The following is a 23,228-nucleotide window of genomic DNA, read 5'->3' on the forward strand; positions in this document are numbered from 1 at the left end:
TACACTCGCGCCACGGGGATCAGCGCTTTAGCTTGACTTGTTGGATGTCTCGTAAATTACCTTTTCCATATAACAGCGTTTTTGTAAGACTATTCATATTTTAAATAAAACTTAGGGAAATAAAAACTAAATTTCGACTTTTTGCATTTGGAGCCAAATGAATGGTTAGTACGTTTCTCAAATCCGTAACTATATAATTAAACGTCGAAACGTAAAAATAATTGAAAAATAATTTGGTATTAATTTTTTTTTTAGTTCGAGATTTTCCTATGTCGGTTTTATGTGTATTATTTTTTATAATAACAAAACCAAATTTTTAATTCCACCCTGGTTAAAAAAAATAATAATAATTAATTGGTTTGGTTTATCTACAAAGCAATTATTTTATGTAATAATTCACCACTGATCATGACTGAAGACAAAAGTTTTTCATTATCGAAATTTATTTTTGTTGAGTTGGCGGTGTGTACTATTTCATTGTTGTACCTCAACCGTAGTTTTTTCGATTGTGGTGGCGTTTTTTTTTTTTCATTGCGGGTATTAATCATTTATTACGTTATTAAATATGGTAAGCATCTTTCTAAACAAGATCTCTGTTGGCTTATAACAATTATTGTTCTGTGTTTTACAGTTTTTGTTATTAATTTGTTACTTGACAGGCAGCGTGCTGCGCGCTTGAGTATGGCGTCTACACGTGATCGTTATCATTCGATAGAAATTAAGAATACTGTGGATTAATATATTTCTGCTTCTTTATTTTAATTGTACGAAAAGGTATAATTATCGTAAATACAATGTTAGAAGTGTACATTAGGGACACCGGCAAAATTAAATTATTATTTGAGGTTATGTTAGACGATTGCAAAGTTTATTTTTTGCTTTTTGTTACGTTTTAGATATTTGATTTTGTACATACAGACGATTTTTATAATTATTTAAGCTATCAACTTTATCTTTTGTCGTATCAGACTAATGTTTCATAATCATAATTTTAATTCATATTTCATAATTTTAGGTGTTGCTTAAGCCATAAGTTAACATATATCTTGCATCATCAGTTATCTGTTAATAGATTGTAATCTTCGTCATATTGTGTTGTTTCTTCTACGACCAGATTAACAATTCCTGGATGTCTTAATATGCAACTCAGTTTTTTTAAATATAGTTGTTTTGTGTATGGGCTTACTCTGTTTGCGGTCAAAATTTAACATGTTAAAACATAGGTGACAGTTGTTTTTCATGTTCAAGAATTTTTAGTGATCTGTTTTTCAAACAACAAAACATTTTAAACAATTAAGATACTAATTATATCCCCTCTAAAATCATTTAATTAAAATTTCATTAATGTAAACAACTCAGTTGTACCACCATACTACTAAATTTCAAGTTACAAAACTCTCTATAGAGATCTTTACAGTATGTACATGAGCCGTTGATTAAATTAATAATATCATTGCCTCATATGTAGAAATATCTAAACCAAATTTGAAGTTTTAATTTTCAGGCATTATCAAAATACAGGCCAACATACATACGTGTATAAGTAAATGGTACTTTCGTATTAACGCCACTGCAGCTACAGCTTTATTTAAAAACTAAGTAGTCAATCGGATTTCGGTGGAAAATGAAGTCTGTTTATTAATTTTAATAAATGGTTATTTATATTTATTTATTTTATAAATATAATTTAAACTTAGCCTTCGCTCGCTAACCTTGACTAATTAACACCGTAATTTTTTTGAGTTTATTTAATAAATTCAGTATTGCAATTATTTATTAATCATTAATTATTAATCAAAACACTCCTGTTAATTAGTAAAGGTTAGCTAGTGAAGTGAGTGTAGGTTAAGTTTGGTTAAATTATATTTATAAAATAAATTAATATAAATAACCATTTATTAAAATTAATAAAGAGACTGTTTTGAATCTATGTTAAACTATATCGGCCCATTTTCCAAATTTTAAATAAAGCTGTAGCTGCGGTGGCGTTAATACGTAAGTACCAAATACATTAGTATAATCTACCTTATCAGCCCTATCTCTAGATATTTTGGCATACTTGGAAACCATCATGAGGAGTTAAAATTAATGCATTAAGTCAAAGTTAAAAAATCATAGTTAAGATTTAAAACTATTTTTTATTAATTTTAACTCCTGATGATGGCTTCCAAGTAAGCCGAAAGATCTAGAGAACATATCAACGTCCTAGTAAGGTGGATTGTATTAATTAATTTATTTAAAATATCAGCTGTACCATGTTTAAGAAAAAAATGCATATGTATGTATGTTTCTACATAATACATTTATCAATATATATATCTTCACATATTTTCATTTAGAGGGGAGTCATGAAATGTTGAGATGAAAAAACCTCCACACCAAAATTTTCACCATATTTTTTTTTTTTATTGCTGTAGCTACTGAAGCAGCTGTACAAAAATTGCCGAGAAAGTAAAAAAGTTGGTTTTAGAAGTAGTAAAAAAAAAAAGAAGTGGTGTATTTTAATGTTTATCTTGAGGGATGCATTCTAATTCAGTTACAGTGTGATAGTCCTATCTTGATATTAATTTTGTGACCTTCATAGTGTTTAAAACAATTAAATTTACACCTATGAGGATAGAATGAGAAGTTTCTAGCGTAACACATAGATGATACCTAGTTGATAGATGTGGTACCCACATAGATAGGTCTAATTTCTTAATAACATTATGTAGTAGTATCCTAACTAGCTTCAAATATCAAATTTCAGGTTAGTAGCTTTGTTAGTCCAAGTTTCACAGCCTATTGAAAAAGATGTCTGTTATTTTCATGGAAATTGAGAAACTGGAAAAACAAGCAGTTATAAAATACTTCTATTTGAAAGGATTAATGCCATTTGAGATCATACAAGAAATGGATCAACAGTAAAACACTGTTCTCCATCACATTCAACTATAAAACAGTGGGTTTCTGAATTTAAAAAAGTTGCAAAAGCACTGATGATGTACCACATCCTGCTGATGTGAACCACTCCTGAAAGAGAAAATCCATATAATCTTGCTGGGGAATTTCAGAATAAAATTGCATAAAATACTGAGGTTTTTAAAATGTCAAATGAAAGTGTAGGTAATATTTTACATAATCGTTTGGGCATGGAGAAGTTTTGTGCAAGGTGATTGGTGCATTTTGCTAATGCTCGAGCAAAAGTTGACAGAAAACTGTTTCAACTGAGAATTGACCTATACAAGCAGAACCCCAGTGAATTTTTGCATTGATTCATAACTATGGATGAGACTTTGGGTCGACCACTACACTACTGAAAGTAAACAACAGTCAAAACAATGGTCTGGACCAAGTGAACCAACCCCAAAGAAGACAAAAATAATTTTTGTCAGTCAATAAGGTTATGGCGACTGTTTTCTGGGATGCAAAAGGAATTAACTTTATTGATTACCTTGAAAAGGGTAAAAATCAATGGTGAGTACTATGCAAACTTATTGTATATTTAAGTGATGAAGTAAAAAGAAAACTATCAGTTTAGGGGGGGAAGAATGTAATTTTGCATTAAATCAGAGATTTAAATGCATTAAATGGAGATTGACTCATCAATCTCCAAAACTGCACCATTACCACCTATTTTGGCCTTCAGAAACTGATGTACAATACAACAGCTACATAAATAAACAGAATTATTGTGATAACAAGTAGATAATGAGAAATAAAGTAACGTTTGTAAGTGTGCACAACAAAAATAATGCATAATAGTATATAATATGTAAAATATAATAGCTATATATGTAAAAAAAAAAAAAAAAAAATGTGTGCCGGTGTAATGCACAAGTGCAGAAAAAGAACCTTGTTGACTATTACAATGCACCAGCATAGTCATTAATCATCACAACTGTTAAAATCAATGAAATGAAGTTTCAATTGCTTTATTTGACAAATTCAGCACCCAGCAACTATGGCCTATTTCATAACCTCAAAAAATTGTTTGATGGACAATGATTTGAGAGCAAGCCATTGATACTGTAAATAGGTATTTTGTGGAGCTCAAAGTTGGTATAATTGCATTAGAATACAGTTATGAAAAGTGTATTAATCTGTGGAAATTATATTGAAAACTAAAACTAAAAAAAAAGTGCTGTTTTTTTGTCAGGCTGTAAACTTTTCAGCCCACCATCATATTATAAAAGAATAATAATACAAGTAATACAAATTACACACAGTTCAATTATGAGTTTAATGTTTATTTATTGAGGAGTTTTCATGAAGGTTTTTCTTTTACAGACAGAGGAAGTTAATCCAAAGGCATACCCATTGGCTGATCCAACATTAAGCACAAAAATCTTCAATCTTATTCAGCAGGCTTTGAATTATAAACAGCTTAGAAAAGGAGCCAATGAAGGTATAGTATTAACCTTAAGTCCTCTCACTGCTAACAAAAAAATTGTTAAAATAAGAGGGCTTTCTGTTTTGAAGTTGTTACTATCAGTAACCTAACACATGATTGAAACAGTTGTAGCCTTTATAATTTATCTTAACTTGATTCTAACATTTATATAAGTTTAAATAATTATACAGATTGAGTTAGCTTAAGGAAGGGTAGTAATTAGACTGTTAAAGTGTAATAATTTTTCTACAAAAGAAAGCAATAGAGAATAGAATTTTTAATTAACGTTTAGAAGATAGAAAGAGTACATTTCTAATCATTAGATAATTTCTTACTTAAGTTTTATTAAAATTGATTATGTTATGAAGTAAGCAAAAAATTTAATTGATGGAATTGTGATACAATGAACTGATTATTAAATTCTTTTACTTTCCTGGCTATAACAATATAAACTGTTATAGCTATATATAATGGGAAAATATATACTCATAGATAATCAGAAAAAAGTAAAAAAATAATTTTTTTTTTAGTATTCTGCCTTAAGCAGACATTTAAAAAAATCTTTAGAAAAAATTGATTTAAATAATTAAGTGTAAATTATTTGTGTCCTCCCAAGTCCAAAAATTCTATTTTTGGCATAAGGACATTTGTGTATATGTACGTTGGCCTGTATTTGGTGTGAGGTTGCTTTGGCAGAAATAAAATTTCAAATTTTTACTGGGGCCACTTTTGCAAAAAAAATTCTAACAAAAGTTGTAGTTTTTTTTTGTCAAGCTCACAATTACCATCATTTTTTAAATATTCGCTCCCCCAAAAAAATAACTAAATAATTTATTTTTTTTAGCTACATTTTGCTTTGGAAAAGAAAAGAAGCTAACGGAAGATTTCTGCATCTCTATTTTCTACAAAAGGCTTTCAACCCCATTATAGAAATTTTTTGCCTGTCATACTCAAGGTCTATGATAATTTTTTTTTAAATTTAAAAAAGAATTTTAAATTTAAATCCATCTCGTAAGTTACTCATTGAATTTAAAATGTAAAAAATCTTAATTTGTTAATAGCCCTTGTGCTTTAATATTTCTTGAAAAAATAAAAAAAAAGCTAAAAATTTTCACTCTTCCTAGAAAATTACAGCTTCATTTTATTTAGAATTATGATTGTATCTTTTAAACATTTTCAAAAGTTTTTTTAAAGTTATTATCATGATGTACGAGCCCAAATTTTCAAAAAATCAAAAACCTTTTCAAAATTCCAATACTAATATTAAAAATTTTGCTTACTGCTTTAATTTGTTGTGCATCTTGACTTAAAAATTTAGATGATTTAAATATAATCAAACTGGATTTAAATGTATTTTCAATTCAATGAATTGAAAAAAATGAATTGCATAAATTGACCAGCATTGCCAGTAAGGTTATGAAATTCATTGCTGGCTTTTTTTTAATGGAGATATGTAAAAAGGCTGTATTATTAAAAATATATACATAAATGTTTAATTTTGTTCTCATGTTTTAACAATAAAAATTTATATTAATTTTTCTCAAATTTTTGTTAATTGCAAAGCTTACTAGATTTTCATAGTTTTTGAGTTTGTAGGGAGATAACGATAATTTTATTATTGATAATAAAATGTATACATCTGAATAAAACATGAAGTATTTTACTCATCTCAGAAATTTATGTTTTGGAAAAAAAAGATGTGATTTTCTAGTTATCTGATTTTATTAATTCATTTTATGGTCATTTAATTTCCAAACATTATGGTTAATGCATTTTAAGCTTTGATCGTTTAGTTTTTGATCATGGTGTGATTTGTATCTGAATTAATTGTAATTATTTATTTTTACAGCTACAAAAGCTTTGAATCGAGGTTTGTCAGAGTTCATTGTTATGGCAGCTGATGCAGAGCCCCTAGAAATTCTTCTTCATCTTCCTCTTCTTTGTGAAGACAAAAATGTCCCATATGTATTTGTTCGTTCAAGACAAGGTAATTCAGCTGTTAAATTTGTTTGTTTTTAATAAAATACAACACTATATTTTTGTAATTCTTAACTGGTATCTTTCACAGTTCAGTCAATGGATCATTTTGCTCTAACCCACCGACCTAACAACCACTTCTTCTTAATATGCTTTTTAATCAATTCTCATCAATTCTTTGTTCAAGATTTTCAATTCTGTTCCTTCTTGATTCTTCCTGTTATGTATCTAATCCACCTTAGCATTATTTTCCGTATTTTACAACAAAATCCTTTAGTTTGTTACCTCGTATTATATTCCATTTAAGAGCTCTGTTTGTGTTTTCTATTATGTTTCTAAGGAATTTCAATTTTGTGACTTTTAAATCAGCCATGTTTCAGATGCAGAAGTGTAAGTGTACACGAAATGAATTAAAGTGCTCTCAAGTTATTTCAGCCATCAAGCCTTTTCCATGCATGATGGTGACTCAGAGGTTCGTAAGACCTTAACTAAAGGATGCCCTCAGGGCAGTGTTCTGAGTCCCCATCTTTGATCATAAATTCGATTCCATGTTGTGTTTAAAGTTGCCATGTGGAAATTCGATTCCATGTTGTGTTTAAAGTTGCCATGTGGTTGTCGTGTTGTCCCTTATGCTGACGACGCACTGCTGCTTATTGAAGGGGATTCGCATAACAAGGTAGAGTTCTGAGCTGCTTATGCTTGTGAGCCTCCACACATAAGATGATTTTCAGCCCAGAGAAAACCACAATGATGTTGCTAAGGTCCGAATCGGAAGGTCCGATTAAGGTCTGCTTCCCGACATCTGGGTTTGGATGGCTGATTTTTCCATTCAGTACATTACAACTTCTGGGTGTTATTCTTGATGAGAATTTTCGGTTCAAGCAACACCAATAGTATGTGGCAAAAAAGGCCGCTGATGCTTTTTATGGAATCCATAGTCATTCATCCCAGTTGAGGGTTGAATTACTATACCGTGCATATCCTTTACAAACGTGTCAGTGAAGCTATTATATTGTATGTTGCACCTGTCTGGGCTCATCACATGGCTTTTAGGTATTGCGTGGATATTTTGTTGCCGGCCCAGCGACTCCTCTTGCTGGCTGTTGTAGGTGGTTATAGAACAGTCTCACAGGAGGCAGTCTGTGTTATAGCTGGGGTCAAACCAATAGATATCTTGGCTAATGAGCATAGGTAGGTTGGCTATGCTACATTTCGAAGGTAAATAACCTTTGACGTCAGAACAAAAGCAGGAGATTGAAGACTGGGGCCTTGCGTCTTGGCAGGTCAGATGGTACAAATCCCCCACAGGTTGCTAAATGCATGGTATATTTATTTCCTATAGTGTCTGATTTAGATGCGATTGGATGTGTCTCCCCCAATTGGTATATCACACAGTTTCTCTCAGGTTTCAATTCCTAGATTGTGGGACTGATGATACAGTAGACCACGTCCTCTATGTCTGTCCCCGATACGAGGTCGAACGTTCACGAACTGTTAAGGAACTTGAGAGAATACGCTTTTTTCTGGATCTCTGTATTAACTGGATGTTCCGCGAGGAGTGGTCTATAGTGGCTGGTTTTCTTTATGCCCTTGCGGTGTGTAGGTCTGCAAAGAGCGTTTAATCGAGATACTCGATCGTGTTAGGATCCCAGGTGGCTAGGGTTTCAGCTTAGGCATTGTGCCACGGTTATATTGGTAATATTTGTGATTTAATTTGGGGCTCCCACTGATGGTGGTGGCCACCCTGCCAGGGCATGGTAGCCTGTCTGATCAGGGGCGTGGCTTCCCTTTGCCGGTGGCAGTTCTGATTGTCACTTGGTAATGCCACGCAAGACTCCATGATGAGACAAGGTAGGGGTGCGGGGTTTATCCCTGGCTCCTGCACAGACCAGAATGAGGTTACATTCCTCTTGTTGGGTGACCTAAATTGGTTGACGTATTTGGGTGTAGGTCTGAATTTCTATGTTGCGTAAGACATAATTTTGATTGGTATGAGTGTTGCACTGATATAACTTTAAACTCTTTCGTTTTCTGATTCATTCACAGTCACGAACGTTGCTGTCAGATCTGGACTAGGCGCGGAGTTTGTGATTCTGCGGTTTTGGTCCGTTAGTTCGAGGGAATCATGTTAGGTTGGATATGAAGATGTTCATTTGAGGCCTATGTGAAGGCAAAATTGGATCTGTATTTTACTGATGCAAATGTCTGCTGAGACATTTACATTGGTGGCATCTCAACCGGGGCCTGGCTGATGACCGTGAATGTAATCAGTTGGGTCTAAAGACAACCTCCAGTAAAGCCCCTCAGAACTCGGAACAGAGGTGTGGTGTGGTGACTGGTAACACGTCACTAACTGGGTGTCTTCCCTCTATGGGGTTGGGATTACCATTTCTAGAGTGCAGTTGAATAATACCAGTGAGAGCCTTGGCAGAGACCTGTTTTGATCTCAAATGGTTCAGAGAGCTTGCCTCTGAATTTTACTTTCGAGTGTGAATTTTTTTTCTAATGTTTGTGAGGGTCAGTTTTATCATGTTTATTAATTTGGTATGTAGTCCGAGGTGTCAGAATTTTTAGTAGGGATTCTCTGTGGATGCAGTCATATGTTATCACTGTGTCTGTTTGTTTTCCTATTGTAATCCATTACTAGCTTGAGATAAATGATCTGGTCTGGACAGCTCTTCCAGGTATTCTCCTAGTTCATTCTCAAGTTGTAAGCTGATCCTGTTGAGGATGATTCTTGAATGAATTTTGTATGTTGTATCTAGGAGTGAGATTCCCTTGCAGTTGTTAGTGTCTGTTTTGTGTAGCGAATGGATGGGCTATTATTCAGTGTACTGGTTGTTCTTTGATCCAAATGTTAACAAGCTGTTGATGAAGAGTAGTTTTTGCTGATCTTCCTGAATGTTTCCAGATCTCTTCAAAAATCTGATCTTCTCCTGCTGCTTTGTAATTCATATCACTTGGTGCTTGGTAGATTTCTTTTATTGTGAGGGTTGATGTTTTTTGGTGGTGTTGTGTTATTGGGATGTTGGTGTTGAAGTTTAGGAGTTCTGTCAGTTTTTCACAATTTAACAGTTTGTTGAAATACTTAGCTAGGATTTCTGTATTATAGTTATGGGCCAGTTTACCATTTTCATTATTTATTAGTAGGGTTGGCAGTTCGTATTAATGTATAATTCATATTAAAGTAAAGTATTAATACAAGAGAAAATATTTTTTATAATAATGTTCTTGTAAAACTCTTCCTTCCTCAAACTGACACCACAAAATAATCTCATTTGACATTCTTCATTCATTTTTCTTCTGTGCTAATCATTTGTTTTCTTTGTAGAATTGAATTACCTAACCATAAATATGTTAAAAAATTAAGTTTTGGTTCAATTTTTTTTTTTATTAACTTTTTTATTTGAATTAAATATTTTTAATGCAGCATTAAAAACATAATTCTATAATTAGACATTCTGTAATGCAGAAAATTTTTTTCTGGTTTTTGGTTTTCATGTTTCATTGCTACAAAACGATTAAGATTAATGGATATTCCTCTATGGTTTATAAGTGTTTTTAATGTTAGTATACTGTGTTAATTTTTGCTTTTATCTATCATTTATAATTTAACTGCATAAATAACAAAATTCTACCACTTCTAGTACATTTTATTTGGAGATTTAATTTATCATACTTAATTACTTTTATTTGAATTATCTACTAAAAGTGAGTGTATGATTCAATATTTTAACTTGTTTTTGAAGAAAAATATTTAGTTGTGCTATTTTAATTTTAAATTAAAACCTGAAATGGATGTAGGTTGCAATCTACTTATCGGAGGAAAATAAACTATTTTATTACGTGCTCAGTATTTTTTAGTGTTTTGATTTTACATGATTTTTTACAATAAGTCGTAAAAATAATGTGGAACAGAAATTAGAGAATAAAACATAGTGAAGGAGATATGTAGGATATTTATACTTAAATTCAATTCTAATATTTTAATTATTTTTCAAAACTTTTAATCGATTGTGCTGTTTATATTAATTTTGCCCATTCATTTTTAATTAATTACTGTTTCTTTTTCCAGCTTTGGGTCGTGCTTGTGGTGTGTCAAGACCAGTTGTGGCATGTTCAGTTACAGTCAATGAAGGTTCTCAGTTGAAACCCCAAATTAGAGCTATTCAAGATGAAATAGAAAGGCTACTTGTGTAATATGTTAGGTATTCACCTATGTAACGTTACGTTGCTTGAAAAACTTTCTGAATCTATAAATATAATAAAGATTGAAAAATAAAAAATAAAAATAATCAAAAACATACATGAAACAACGTAAAAGAAAAAAAAATAGAAATAATTCTGAATGACAGTTTATTTATAATTATAAGATTACAAAGATATGGATTATTTTGGTGAAAATACAAAATAAAAGTTTTATGTTTGTTTTTAAGTTGAAATTAATGGAAAAGGATAGAGCAGTTTCTCATCACCATGGGAAAATGCATTCTTCTTCTGTGTGTGTGTGTGTGTGATTCAGTGTTAGTTACATATGTACAGAACAAAGTACAAAATGATTTATATTAAATCTGCTGATTGAACATACAATTTGCATATGAAGTGGATAGTTTCTATATTATACGCAAAGCATCATTGTTATCCCAGTTGAATTTTTACATCTAACAAAGAAACAAAGAACTTCTTGTACTATAATTTCTAACTCTTATTTCGTGCATAATCTATCATAATAGAAACCAAAACAGTAGTCCTATGAAATAAAGGCTTTCAGTTCTTAACCTTTTCCAAGCTACAGTTCTGACTAACAATTTCGTTGGTAGAGCATATTTTTTTCAGGAAAAATTTTTAATTTTGACATTTTTTTTATGATCTATTTTGTTTTACTGAAGTTAAAATATGACACTTATTTGATTGAAACAAAAAATATATATATATAATTTACAAAAATAAACATGTTTTCTTACTGAGGTGTATAACCTTGCGTACCTAACCTAACACCATAAGAGTACGTATTTGAAAAATAAATGATATAGTTTCAATATTTTAGAATTTTACACTAATAAAGCATCAAGAGTGCAATAGCTTTCATGATTATCCATTAGCTGTAAAATTTTGTTTTCTTTCGAACACCTTATATGCTTTCCTGTAAAAATAGAGAGCCAATTGTCCATCTACTTGTGGGACTGCTTACTAAGCCTAAACTTCCTTGAGGTGCTTCAAACAACAATGTATCATAGAATTTCACAATAGGAAATACAAACACTGGAGGAACTATACTTCCGACAGCATTGACTATTGTTCCCCAGACACAACCTGATGAGTTCCTAACTTAACAACCACTTATGGAGCATGAAGTACCATTCATACATTTGTCTCATCTAGGTTGTATATACAGTCCCTAGTAAAATCATCTGAATGTATAGCTTCTTCATAATTTTCAAACAAATTCTGCTACATTTGCTTTATTAAAAGCTGTAGCTCTTGACAAGATGCTGTTTTCTGGCTTTCATGAGGTAAGCTGTTAATGATAATTTATAAAATCGTAGATCCAATCAACTCCAGCTATTTTATTTTCATCCCAACTAGTTGACATTTCGGGTAACTGTACACAAGCTGTTGTATTTGTTTGTAAGTTAGGTCATGTTCATATTTGAACTTTTTATAATATAATCACAAAGCATATTTTCTTGATTTGAAGTGAAAACTTGCTGTTTTGTATACTTCGAGCAAAGTAATTTTATGAAGTATTCATTGTTCAGTTATAGTCAAACTTTTTTTTATTCTATAAAATAAACCAGAGCAGTGCATTCCATCTAAGTCTGCAGCTCTTCTAAGGGACATACCATTTTTAACTGCTTGCATGAATCTCTTCCTCACTCACTTCTGGCTTATGCTTCTTTATGTAAGTTCGCATCATATTGCGTGAATTGAAAAAAATTAATTAAATTAATATTTAACTATTGTGAGGGGTACATTTGAAGAGCATCAAAATCTCCCCCCAGAGATTTATTGAAATCATTCCTACATAGTATTGTTAGATGCAGAAAATCTTATTTAATTTGATGATTAAATCTAACTTACCTAAATGTATGTTGAGTAAGAAAAATTAATTGATGAAAACAAAATTCAGTATCAACTTTGTAGGATAAACCAGAACTCTTCAAATAACAGTTCCAGTGGAGAGAAATTCAAACTGTTGAAATGCGTCCCCCTCTACCCTATGTACAATTTCTTTCTGACTCTCTGCTGCACTTTACAACTCTTTGATTATAAGTGTAGCTTATAAGTCCATCACACACTTTCATTATGATAATACAGTTTAATCGGCAAATTTCTTTGATTGCACATTTAAGCTGGAAATTTTCAAAACAATTACAAAATATTCCAGGCTGTATTGAGACACTATTTTATTTTTTCAGTTTCAAAAAAACTTTGAAGTGTGGAACAATGTATAAATTAGCTATGTATATGCTATTAAAGTAGGAAATAAATAATTTTATGCCTTTATAATGGATACCCTCTACTGGAATTGGCAGAAACATTCAAAGAAAAATAAGTTAATTATTAACCTTAAAGAAAATTACTAAAATATAAAACTATTTAAATCTTTATTGCTGACTTAATAATAAGTGTTCATTTTTACAACAAATTAATCTTTTTTTCTCTACATTATGATAAAATTTTAAACATTCTTATCAGTTGTTAAACCTATTTTTTGAATGTTTTCTTTTGTATTTAATCTTAATAATATATTTTCAGTTGTATTCAAGTGTTTTATTTATTTTACATTATCAATTATTCTTTTTGTTAAAGCAGCTATGTATAATCACAGGTTAACATTAGTATGTAACAAATTGCCTCACCGAATCTCATAATGTATTACTTACCTATTGTGAATCATAGTTAGCAGAATTATTGAGACTAATCAATTTCTTGTTATTTATTCTTATAAAAACATACAAAATTAGACTTTATTTATTAAGATACTCTTAGATTGGAATTAAATTGTGTATTGCTGGGATTATTAACCAAAATCATAACCTTTCAGTATTATTGAGCAAATCTACATATTGTGTCTACATGCGGTTGGTAGTTAGTGACATGCGGTTGGTAGCATTGTGTTTTACATAACCTTCTCTGTAACCTCATGTTCTTGGATTGTTGATATCCCATTTAATTTTCATGTTGTTATTTGATTGCAACGTGTTTAAATGTTAGTAGCGATTTTTTGATAATTGAACTTTTGTTTCAATGTTATAGCTGTAAACCCAGCTTTTGTCTCCTGTTATGATCTTTTGCATGAATGTTCAACTTAATTGGCTTGTTCAAGAAGTTGCCAACAAATGCCCATTCTATGTTCTTTATGCTTTCTTTTTTTATATAAAAAATAAAAGGATTTAAAACTATTCTAAAAGATGAATAAAACTTACAACTAATATCACAGGTAAAAACTAATATAAAATCAAGAGTAATTAAATTTTACTAAGTCCAAGATGGGTGTAAAGGGCCCATTCTTCGATAACTAAAAACCATAAAGGGTCTAATATAAAACTTAAAACTAGATTAAAAACTAAAATAACAAAATTAAATAAAACTTAAAAGTAACACAAATTATATAATTAAAACTAGGTTAAAAAAAAATTAAAAAGGTGAAATAAAACTTAAAACTAACATTACTAAAATCTTACAACTAATATCACAGACGGTCTTTAAAATATAATAAAATAACTATATAAAATTTAACAAATTCTGATAAGGAGTGTAAATCACTCCTAATCGGATAAAAAAATCAAAAACTCAGAAAAAAAGAAACATTAAAAACTCTTCCAGCATTAAAAAATATACTCAATGATATTAAATTTTTTGCATTAACCCAGCACTACGCAGAAATAAAAACAACCGGGTTAAAATTTCATTATCATTGCACAAGACACCACGGATGTTTCTGGGTAGAATTTACGACGCAACGCCGCATAACATATGCAATCCACGAGTATATGGTGCACAGTCATGGGGTAGTTGCATCGTGCGCATAGGAGTGCTTGTCCTCTTGTCATCAGGTAATCGTGTGTGATCCTCGTGTGTCCTATCCGCAAAAGGACTACTTCCTCACGCCGAGTTTTTCTGTCGGAGTTTATTATCAACGGTAGCCGTCCAGTCACCTTGCCACCACGCTCTCAGTGATTGTTTTACACAATTAATAAAATCAGAGGTAGCAATTCAGTTGGTGAAAGGAGGCTGATTACATGCTTCTTTGGCAGCAGAATCTGCATGTTCATTACCTGGAATCCCTACGTGGCTAGGGACCCAGCAAAAAGTTACTTCTGTGTTGCGATTATTCAACTCAGCGATTGCGTTGTAAATTTCAATGACGATAGGATGTTTGGAATAAAAGTTTTTTAAGGCTTGGAGAGCACTACACTAGTCACTGCAAATAAGAATTTTCCTATATTTAGGGTTAATGATGTTTAAAGCCTTATTTATAGCGTGTATAGTTCAGTGGTAAACACACTCGTAATACCGGGTAGACCAAACATATAAGTTCTTTCATTGACAATAAATGCACAACCAACGGTATCGTTTGTTTCGATCCATCAGTGTATACAACCGCGTCTGGTTTCATCTTGGAGAGAACACACTGAAACATTTGCTGGAAGACAATAGGTAGTGTTGATTGTTTATTGTATGTCGTAAGGTCAAAAGTAAAATTTATAAGATTTATTCTCCATGGAGGATATGAGCAAGGATACGTAGGAAAGAATGACGGTGTGTCAACATTTATATGCTGCAGCAGACGCCGGGTATGGACACCTACAGGTGCAGTACGACATGAATGGTCCTCATACTTTACTAGATTAGGATTTCTAAAGACTGACTCAAGAACCAGATGATTTGGCTGGTCTTGTCTATCCCAAAGTGATAGTTCACCACAGTCTACAAGTAAGCTTGCGACAGGACTTCATCTAATCGCGCCTGTGGCAAGCCGAAGGAAAGCATGATGTACACTTCACACCAAAATTGGTTGCAAAATGGAACAGGTTTATGCACATTTCACCTATATGGGAAATGATAGCACATGCACTGAAGAAGAAAAGTGTACAAAATGCAAAGGTCCACATTTGGCTTGGTGCTCAGCATGAGGAATCATACAGTCTGGTGTTAGTTTTGTACAGGCTCTCTCGAACAATGTACATAAAGAGAAAGAATGTACATTGTGTGAAGAACTCACTAAATTGGTAGAAGCTTTGTCAGTACAATTATCATTTATCCCCAGGATATCATTTCACAGATACGTGTGCGAGAGATGCAACCATCTCAGCCATGTGGCTGAGGGTAGAGAATGAGAAGGTGTGACTGTTTTCCTAAAGGAAGCTGCTGTATTGGCCACTTCGATTCTGCTGGATATAAACATACCTGCAGTCTCAGTAAAATTATTGGCACCATTTAAAATTAATATCTACAACTTATATCTTTCCCCAAATTCCGATATTACTGAGGATAATTTGTCCAGTTTTTCTCACAGATTTCTTTACCCACCCTAATAATTGGCAGTTTCAATGCCCATCATTATTGTTTAGGCTCATCATAATGTTCTTCACAAGGCACGATATGACGACTGAGGCAGAACTTTCCTTGTTGAACGATGGCTGTACATGTTTGTCATTTTCATGCATCGATCTTGTTGGATATTTTTCTGTGTATGAGTGTGTATTGTTCGTGTGTATTGCTCTCTGGCACATTTCCAAAAATTTTATTGTAAGCAATCACAGACTGGTTGTAATCTCAGTCTGTAATAATGATTTGCCCCAGTGTCAGGTATGCAGATGGATGGTTGGTAAAGCACACCTGATAGTTGATGGTGCAAATGAATATATCCCATTAACAACTGGAAAATAAAGGCACCCTGCTGTTCATTGCCGGAATGAAGACTGCAGGAGTGCATTAAAAGATTGTGGTAGAGGTTTGCATAATTTCAATTGTAGGCCTACAACAGAAATGCTCTGCACCTTCCATAATGGTGAGGGCTATATGCTGTTGAGTGTTTGTGTGCTAAGCAGAAATCATGGCTGAACTATGTTGATACCATTTCTCAGACAACTTTATTATCAGTTATTCAGAGAAACATACGGGCGATGTGTGGATCAGGAAAATTGTCGGTGCTGATTGGACTGGGAACAGCATCCATAACCACTGCGCCAATTGATGTGGCAAACTCTTCAAATCAGTTTCACTTGCCACCCTACTGTCCTGAGTTTATGAGGTTTAAATTACAGGAAGAAAGTGAAAGTGTCCAGTTTGTTGTTGGAGATTGCAAAATGAATTAAACATTCCATGATCTACTGGCCAAGATCTACTGTCCCATTTGGCATCAGAGCTCATCACCTTTTCTTATCTCTACAATTACGCTAATTATTCTTAAATTAAAGAATCAATTATTCTTAAACCAACTGTTACTGAACATTATTACCCCTCTCAGCGATCTTCTTTTGTAAATTATTGCTTTAGTCTTGGTCGATAAAAAATAGACTAATCTGGTTATCATACAAGAAAAATTATATAATATTGTAAATAGCTTGAATCTAGATGCTATATTGTATATACAGATGGCTCTTAACACGATAATTTTGTTGGTGGTTCTTTGTGCTTGGCAACAGAACATATGTTTGTTCCAGTTCGCCAGTGTTTTTGTTGTAGAGCTGTTTGCTATTAATAAAGCCTTAAATTTATGTAACCCAACATTCCAACCTGCACTTGTCTGTTCAGATTCCATGAGTGCATTGCAGGCAATTAGTAATATGTACTCCAGGCATCCTGTTGTCATTAAATACAGTCTATTATTTCTGAAATTATTCAGCGTAACCTAAATGTGAGTTTCTGTTGGATCCCCAGCCACATTGAATTTCCAGCAATGAGTGCACTGATTGTGCAGCAGCAAAAGAGGCTTGTTTGCAGCCTCTTTTCATTAATCATGCTGTTTCTGAAGATTTTATGTTTTCTTAAAAGGGTGGTTCATGATGAGTGGCAGAGTGAATGGCATGCTATCATCAACAATATACTTCATCCAGTTAATGACAAGGTGTCTGTGGAGCTCTTCATCCAGGAATAATCGACAAGAGGAAGTTATTTGCAAATAGGGCACACACTAGACTTGCTCATAGATAACTTGTACTCAAACTAATGCGCACCTGTTTGTGTTCCCTGCAACTTTCAACTAATAGTATACCACATACGTGTAGACTGTGTCTGTTTTGTGGCATTTGGTGAAATTTAAAATTGGGGCTAACATCAGAATTTTTTTAGAAAATGATATGGCTATGTTATCCAAAGTCTTACTATTTCTTAAGGCCATGGATCTGTATTCAAATATTTAATTATTATTATAATGTCGTTCATCCAGTTTTAAGTAAGATTTTCAATATTGTTTTTTATTTTGCTTTCAACATACGAAATAGGCGTTTTACATCAGTCTAATTTTTAATTGCTTACAATAGTAATATTGTGTCTGGGCATTGAAACAATACTTCCTGTTCATGGAAAAAAAAATTCATTAGGTGTAATTCATTTTGTAATGCAAAAAGAAACACTAATTTAGAGGTAGTAATTCAAAGAAATAACTTAAATTTTAAAAAACTTCTGCACAGGAAAGAATAAGATAACTTGAAACTAGCCCTCTAGAAGTTGTAGATGAAATCCACTGCGCAAACTTGTGGTTTGGTTGAAACTAATTCATTAGTTTTGTCAACCAGAAAAAAATAAGAGAAATTATTTCTGTTTTCTTGAAGATATTTTAGTAAGTATAATATTTTAACGCACGCCAAGTATTTACAAAATACATTTTTCCTTCCATACATAAGTGAAAACCATGACCTGTTATTGTTTTAGAAAAAAAAATTATACATGTAACAGTTCAGTTGTGGCCTGTCAGCAGCAGGATGTATTATCGTAACTTTTGTCTAAGTTATATTGAAACGCTTATTAAAACAAAAGTGTCAAAAGTTATTTCTCCTGTACGCTTACAGACAAGCCAATTTTACGTAAAAAGTCGTAAAATATAATGTACACAGTTTAATGATTATATGTATTACGTATAATATTCATTTGGATAACATGATACATTAAAATAAACTAAGCTACTATTGAAAAAATAAAAAGATAACTTATCTTTACTGTCATGAGTTTTTGTTTTGTTCTGTTTTATAAAAATATACACTAAAAATATTAAAACATGGGGAATGCTGTAAAATGTAAATTTATAGAAAGGTTTTACGGAATTACTTGAGAAAAAACAAATCGTAACTTACGTTACATATAGACTACATAAATTTCAGTTATTCTGTGATTCCATTAACTGCTTGATCTTTTTTGAAGTAAATTTTTTTATAGTGAACAAAGGCATCATTTTCAACTTTATAAAAATCGTGCAACTGTTCTGGTCTTCCACTGAGAAATTGCAACTTTTTCCCTAGAACTGGAGAACTTCCGCACATTGGTTTTTTATTTTAACCACGGTAATTGCGGCCAAATTTCCTCTGTTTCTTCAATCTCATCCACTTCCAGTACTTCATACACAATTTCATCATCAGTAATAGAAGCACGAACAGTAATATTCTCATTAATAGAGATCCACTGATTTATTTTGTTATCCACTTCTTCGATTGAACTTATCGGCATGTCATCATCAGATTCAATAAAACCACCTTTTTTTAAAACAGTTATGAATGGTTTCAATTTTTAATATATTCCAAGCTTTGTATAACATATGAGTAGCATCTAAAAGTCTTTAAAACAGGTAGGCGTGATACTCAGAAATATCACGGAGTCTTTGAGGTAAGTTCTGGTCTCTTTCAAAAATTTAAGTTCGCAGGCAGACTATTTATTGATTTAGGGTCCTGTCGACTAAAAGAGTACATGGATGTCCAAAGATGTTTCAAGTGCTGCAGATATGGTCACAGGGCTAAATTTTGTACATATGCCTTGGTGAGTGCCCATTGTGTCGATGAGGGCCACAAACATGACGATTGTTTGCTTAGGTCCGAGGCTCCGGCCTGTGCTAACTGTAAGAGGTTGCACAAGAATCATGAGCACCCAGTTATTAGTAAGGAGTGTGGCTGTTACGTAAGGGCCGTTGCGCTGAACTTTAATTCCCTAGTTGGTTAGGTTCAGTCAACTAAATGCCAAGGGTGCATTATGTAGTCCAGGGTGAGTTAGGTGATATTGTAGACAGACGGAGCCTCGAAGTTGTCCTTCTGCAGCACCCATATATAATTAGGGGTGATCTGCCAGGCTTTCACAGCTGGAAAAGGTTTTTTGTAGGGCATACCTGTATGTCTGCTATTCTGTGCAGGATGTCGCTTGATAGTGTCTATACGGTAGGTTTCTGATGCGCATGGTGTTGTGGTCAGACTTGCCATTCGCGGACAGAACCTTACAGTTGTTAGTTCATATTTCCAATACAGGGATCCCATGAAGAACACCAAGCCAGATGGAATTGGATCCTTCATATTGTGGGTAATGATCCAGTCCTAGTTGGTGTCGATGTTAATGCGAAATCGCTTTTCTGGGACAGTGTATCATTGATCATGGTGGTGGCCTAGTTGACAGTTTCATCGCACAGCACAATTTTGAAGCCTTTAACGTTGCAAACCAGTTGGTTACTACGTCGGTACGGTTAACTGTCGGACGAAGGGCATTTTCAGGTACAAATATTGACATCATCATTGGTAGGGACATCCCTGGCAGGCTCCTTGATTAGTCTGTGGTTGACGACTATTCTAGCGATTACCGGTTGATACTATTTGAAATGGCGGATGAGCTGCGCGATGGCCATGAGGGATACTGTTCTGTTTACCAGGGGCGCTTTCTGTATAGGAGGGCAGATTGCCGAAATTGCCCTCTTTGTTGGAGTCCAGACTGGAGATTCTTTCTCGTGACCTGGACAGCCTACCAGTAGATGCCCTGGCAGAAAATTTGACTTCTGTGGTGGTGTCGGCGGCTGAAGCCGGCATTCCTAGAGGCACTGGTCGGGGAACGTACAACTGGTTGTGGTCTCGGAATCTGACAGCAATGAACCAGTCTTTGTACCGACTCAGAAGGTTTGCGCAACGACAGAGTGATCCCGATCGGCGTGCGTCCCTAACTGCAGCCTACCGCAGAGCTAAATACTTTCATAGCATGAGGTACTCCAAGCGTAAATCCTGGCGCTCCTTCGTTCAGGAGCAAGGAAATAGAGACCCTTGGGACGTTGTGTATAGAGCCCTTAAACATAAACGCAGGAAAGATGTCCTCTTGACAGCCTTGTCAACCCGCGAGGGTGTGGTAATTGATAAGGACCGTGTCCTTAACATTTTGCTGAATGATTTGCTCCCGGATGACACTATGGTGGGTGATATTTCATATCACCGGCGTGTCAGGCGGGAAGTCGCGATTTTCGAGACCGACTCACAACCTTCTGAGATCACTGAGGCGGAAGTGCGCCGAGTGATCTGTAGAATGGCACGGCAAAAGGACCCGGATATGATTGTATCACAGTGGAGTTCCTCGTCCGAGCGCTTCCAGTAGTCCATGATCCTCTAACTAGAATATATAATAAGTTGCTCTTCGCCGGCCACTTTCCGGGTTGTTGGACGCATGGAGACTTGGTGTTGTTGTTCAAATGTGGTGACAAAGATCCTACTGTTAGTTCTTCTTACCGTCCACTAACGCTCTTGCCCGTGATTGGCAAGGTTTTTGAGAAGGTCCTATATTTGCGTATTAATGTTAGATTGGCCACTGATCATTTACTAATGGACAACCAGTATGGTTTCCGACCGGGCAATAACACTGAGAATGCCATACTAAAGGTGATGGATATAGCTTCCTTTAGTCCATATAAATTGTATTAGAGATTTTTCTGGACAAATCCGGACATTTAACAATTTCTGGTGGCCCTCTGCCGTGTTTCAGATGCAGAAGTGTAAGTGTACACGAAATGAACTAGAAGTGCTCTCAAGTTATTTCAGCCATTGGACCGTTTCTCTGTGTGATGGCGGCTCGGAGGTTCGTAAGACCTTAATTAAAGGATGCCCTCAGGGCAGTGTTTTGAGTCCCCTTCTTTGGATCGTAGAATTCGATTCCATGTTGCGTTTAAGGCTACCATGAGGTTGTCGTATCATCGCTTATACTGACGACGCGCTGTTACTGATTGAAGGGGATTCGCGTAACAAGGTAGAATTCCGAGCTGCTCGTGCTTGTGAGACACTCCGACTGTGGAGTCTCCAACATAAGATGGTTTTCAGCCCAGAGAAAACCACAATGATGTTGCTTAAATGCCGATTGGCTGCTTCCTGACGAATCCGGGTTCGGAGGGCTGGTTTCCCCATTCGGTACGTTCGACTCAAAAATACCTGGTTGTTATCCTTGATGAGAATTTTCGATTCAAGTAACATCTACAGTACGTAGAAAAAAAGGCCACTGATGTTTTTTATGGAATCCGTAGTGTCATTCATGCCGATTGGGTGGTTGAATTACCGTACCACGAGTATCCTATACAAAGGTGTCAGCGAAGCTATTATGCTGTATGCTGCCTGTCTAGGCTCACCACATGGCTTTTACGTGTTGCGCGGGTGGTTACTGTACTGTTTCACGTGAGGCAGTGTTGGTGATTGCAGGTATGAAACAGAGATACGTGATTGCGTCTGAGAAGCAGCATGGTATGTTGCTAAGAAGTCCAGCGAGTTGACTTTGGATAAAGTTCGAGAAATTGAACAACATGGCAAGACAGATGAAATGAGACAGATTATGGATATTATACGCATGATCTCTCTCCAAATGTTGGTTTGTGGTACACTTCTTGGGTGCATCCTAAAAAATATTTGATGCAATTTCTTTCTGGCCATGGTGCTTTTAGGGACAGACTGCAGAAATTCAGCCTGGTAGATTCTAGAATGTGTCCTCAGTGTGGACAATTGGACGACACCTACCATGTTCTTTTTGAGTTCTTGAAATACGAGTTAATGCATATGGAGACCATCTGTTGGCTTGATCTTACTATGTTAGCATTGGATCTCCGAGTAAACTGGAGGAGCCAGGCTGAATGGGCAATAATGGAGAGTTTTGTAGTGTATTTAGCAAAGGAAAGGATTGCTGAGGGGATCTAGAGTTGTGCTTGGATTTCTCTTTTATTCTATTTCTGTTCATATTTTGTTTTATAAATTGTTTTTGTCCTTTGTTTTGTTTCAATGTTACTGTGTTGTTATTGTTCTGTGTAATATTTTTATTTTTCATGTTGTGTGTTGAACTCGCTTTTACCTTCTACGGGTAGATAGTTGAATTCCTTTGTTTAGTTAGGTATTTTCAGTCATGCTTAACACTTGGTGAGAAGTGTTTTGTTTTGAATTCATTAAATAGTAGTATACCAATGGGAATGTCACTTGTGGCACTCCTGGCTGAGGCAGACTGGAATATGTCAAAAGCTGAGGTTTCAAATATGAGCTCTGGTAAAGCCCATAAGAATGAACAGGGTGATGGAGAGTGTCTTCCCCTATGGGGTCAGGATGTATTAAAGCCATTGTATTCAATGGTAAAAAAAATAATTCCATGCTTTTTAAATTATAACCCTCTGATGTACAAGCTAATTGCCTAAAATTAAAGCTATTTTTCTTTTGTGACTGGTTTTTATAAATAATTTTTATTTCATTTAATCAAAAACAGATAAGACAAATCAGTCATCATCCATGTATTTTTGTTTGAATTGTAGTTTACAGACAAGTAAACATCTATTACTTTTTGATTTGCCTATAAGTAGGAGTTCTTTGTCATTACTTCCACTCATGTTGCAAGTGAGAACTGTTACAGAGTCTTTCTGGTTTTTTCCACCTAAGTTGTCAGTTTTTTAAAACTT

At 34.1% G+C, this 23,228-nt stretch overlaps 1 protein-coding gene across 1 annotated transcript; it reads left to right on the plus strand.

Annotated features, from left to right (window-relative positions):
• Positions 1–464: 464 nt before the first annotated feature.
• hoip (NHP2-like protein 1 hoip) lies at positions 465–13,113 on the plus strand. Its single transcript, XM_075368804.1, has 4 exons — positions 465–568; positions 4,270–4,387; positions 6,222–6,359; positions 10,425–13,113. Exons 1-4 carry the CDS (start codon positions 566–568, stop codon positions 10,547–10,549), a joined length of 384 nt encoding a protein of 127 aa, XP_075224919.1. The 5' UTR covers positions 465–565; the 3' UTR covers positions 10,550–13,113.
• The last annotated feature ends 10,115 nt before the right edge of the window (positions 13,114–23,228 follow it).

The sequence above is a fragment of the Lycorma delicatula genome, chromosome 6 (genome assembly GCF_047948215.1).
Source record: "Lycorma delicatula isolate Av1 chromosome 6, ASM4794821v1, whole genome shotgun sequence".
Classification (NCBI taxonomy): domain Eukaryota; kingdom Metazoa; phylum Arthropoda; class Insecta; order Hemiptera; family Fulgoridae; genus Lycorma; species Lycorma delicatula.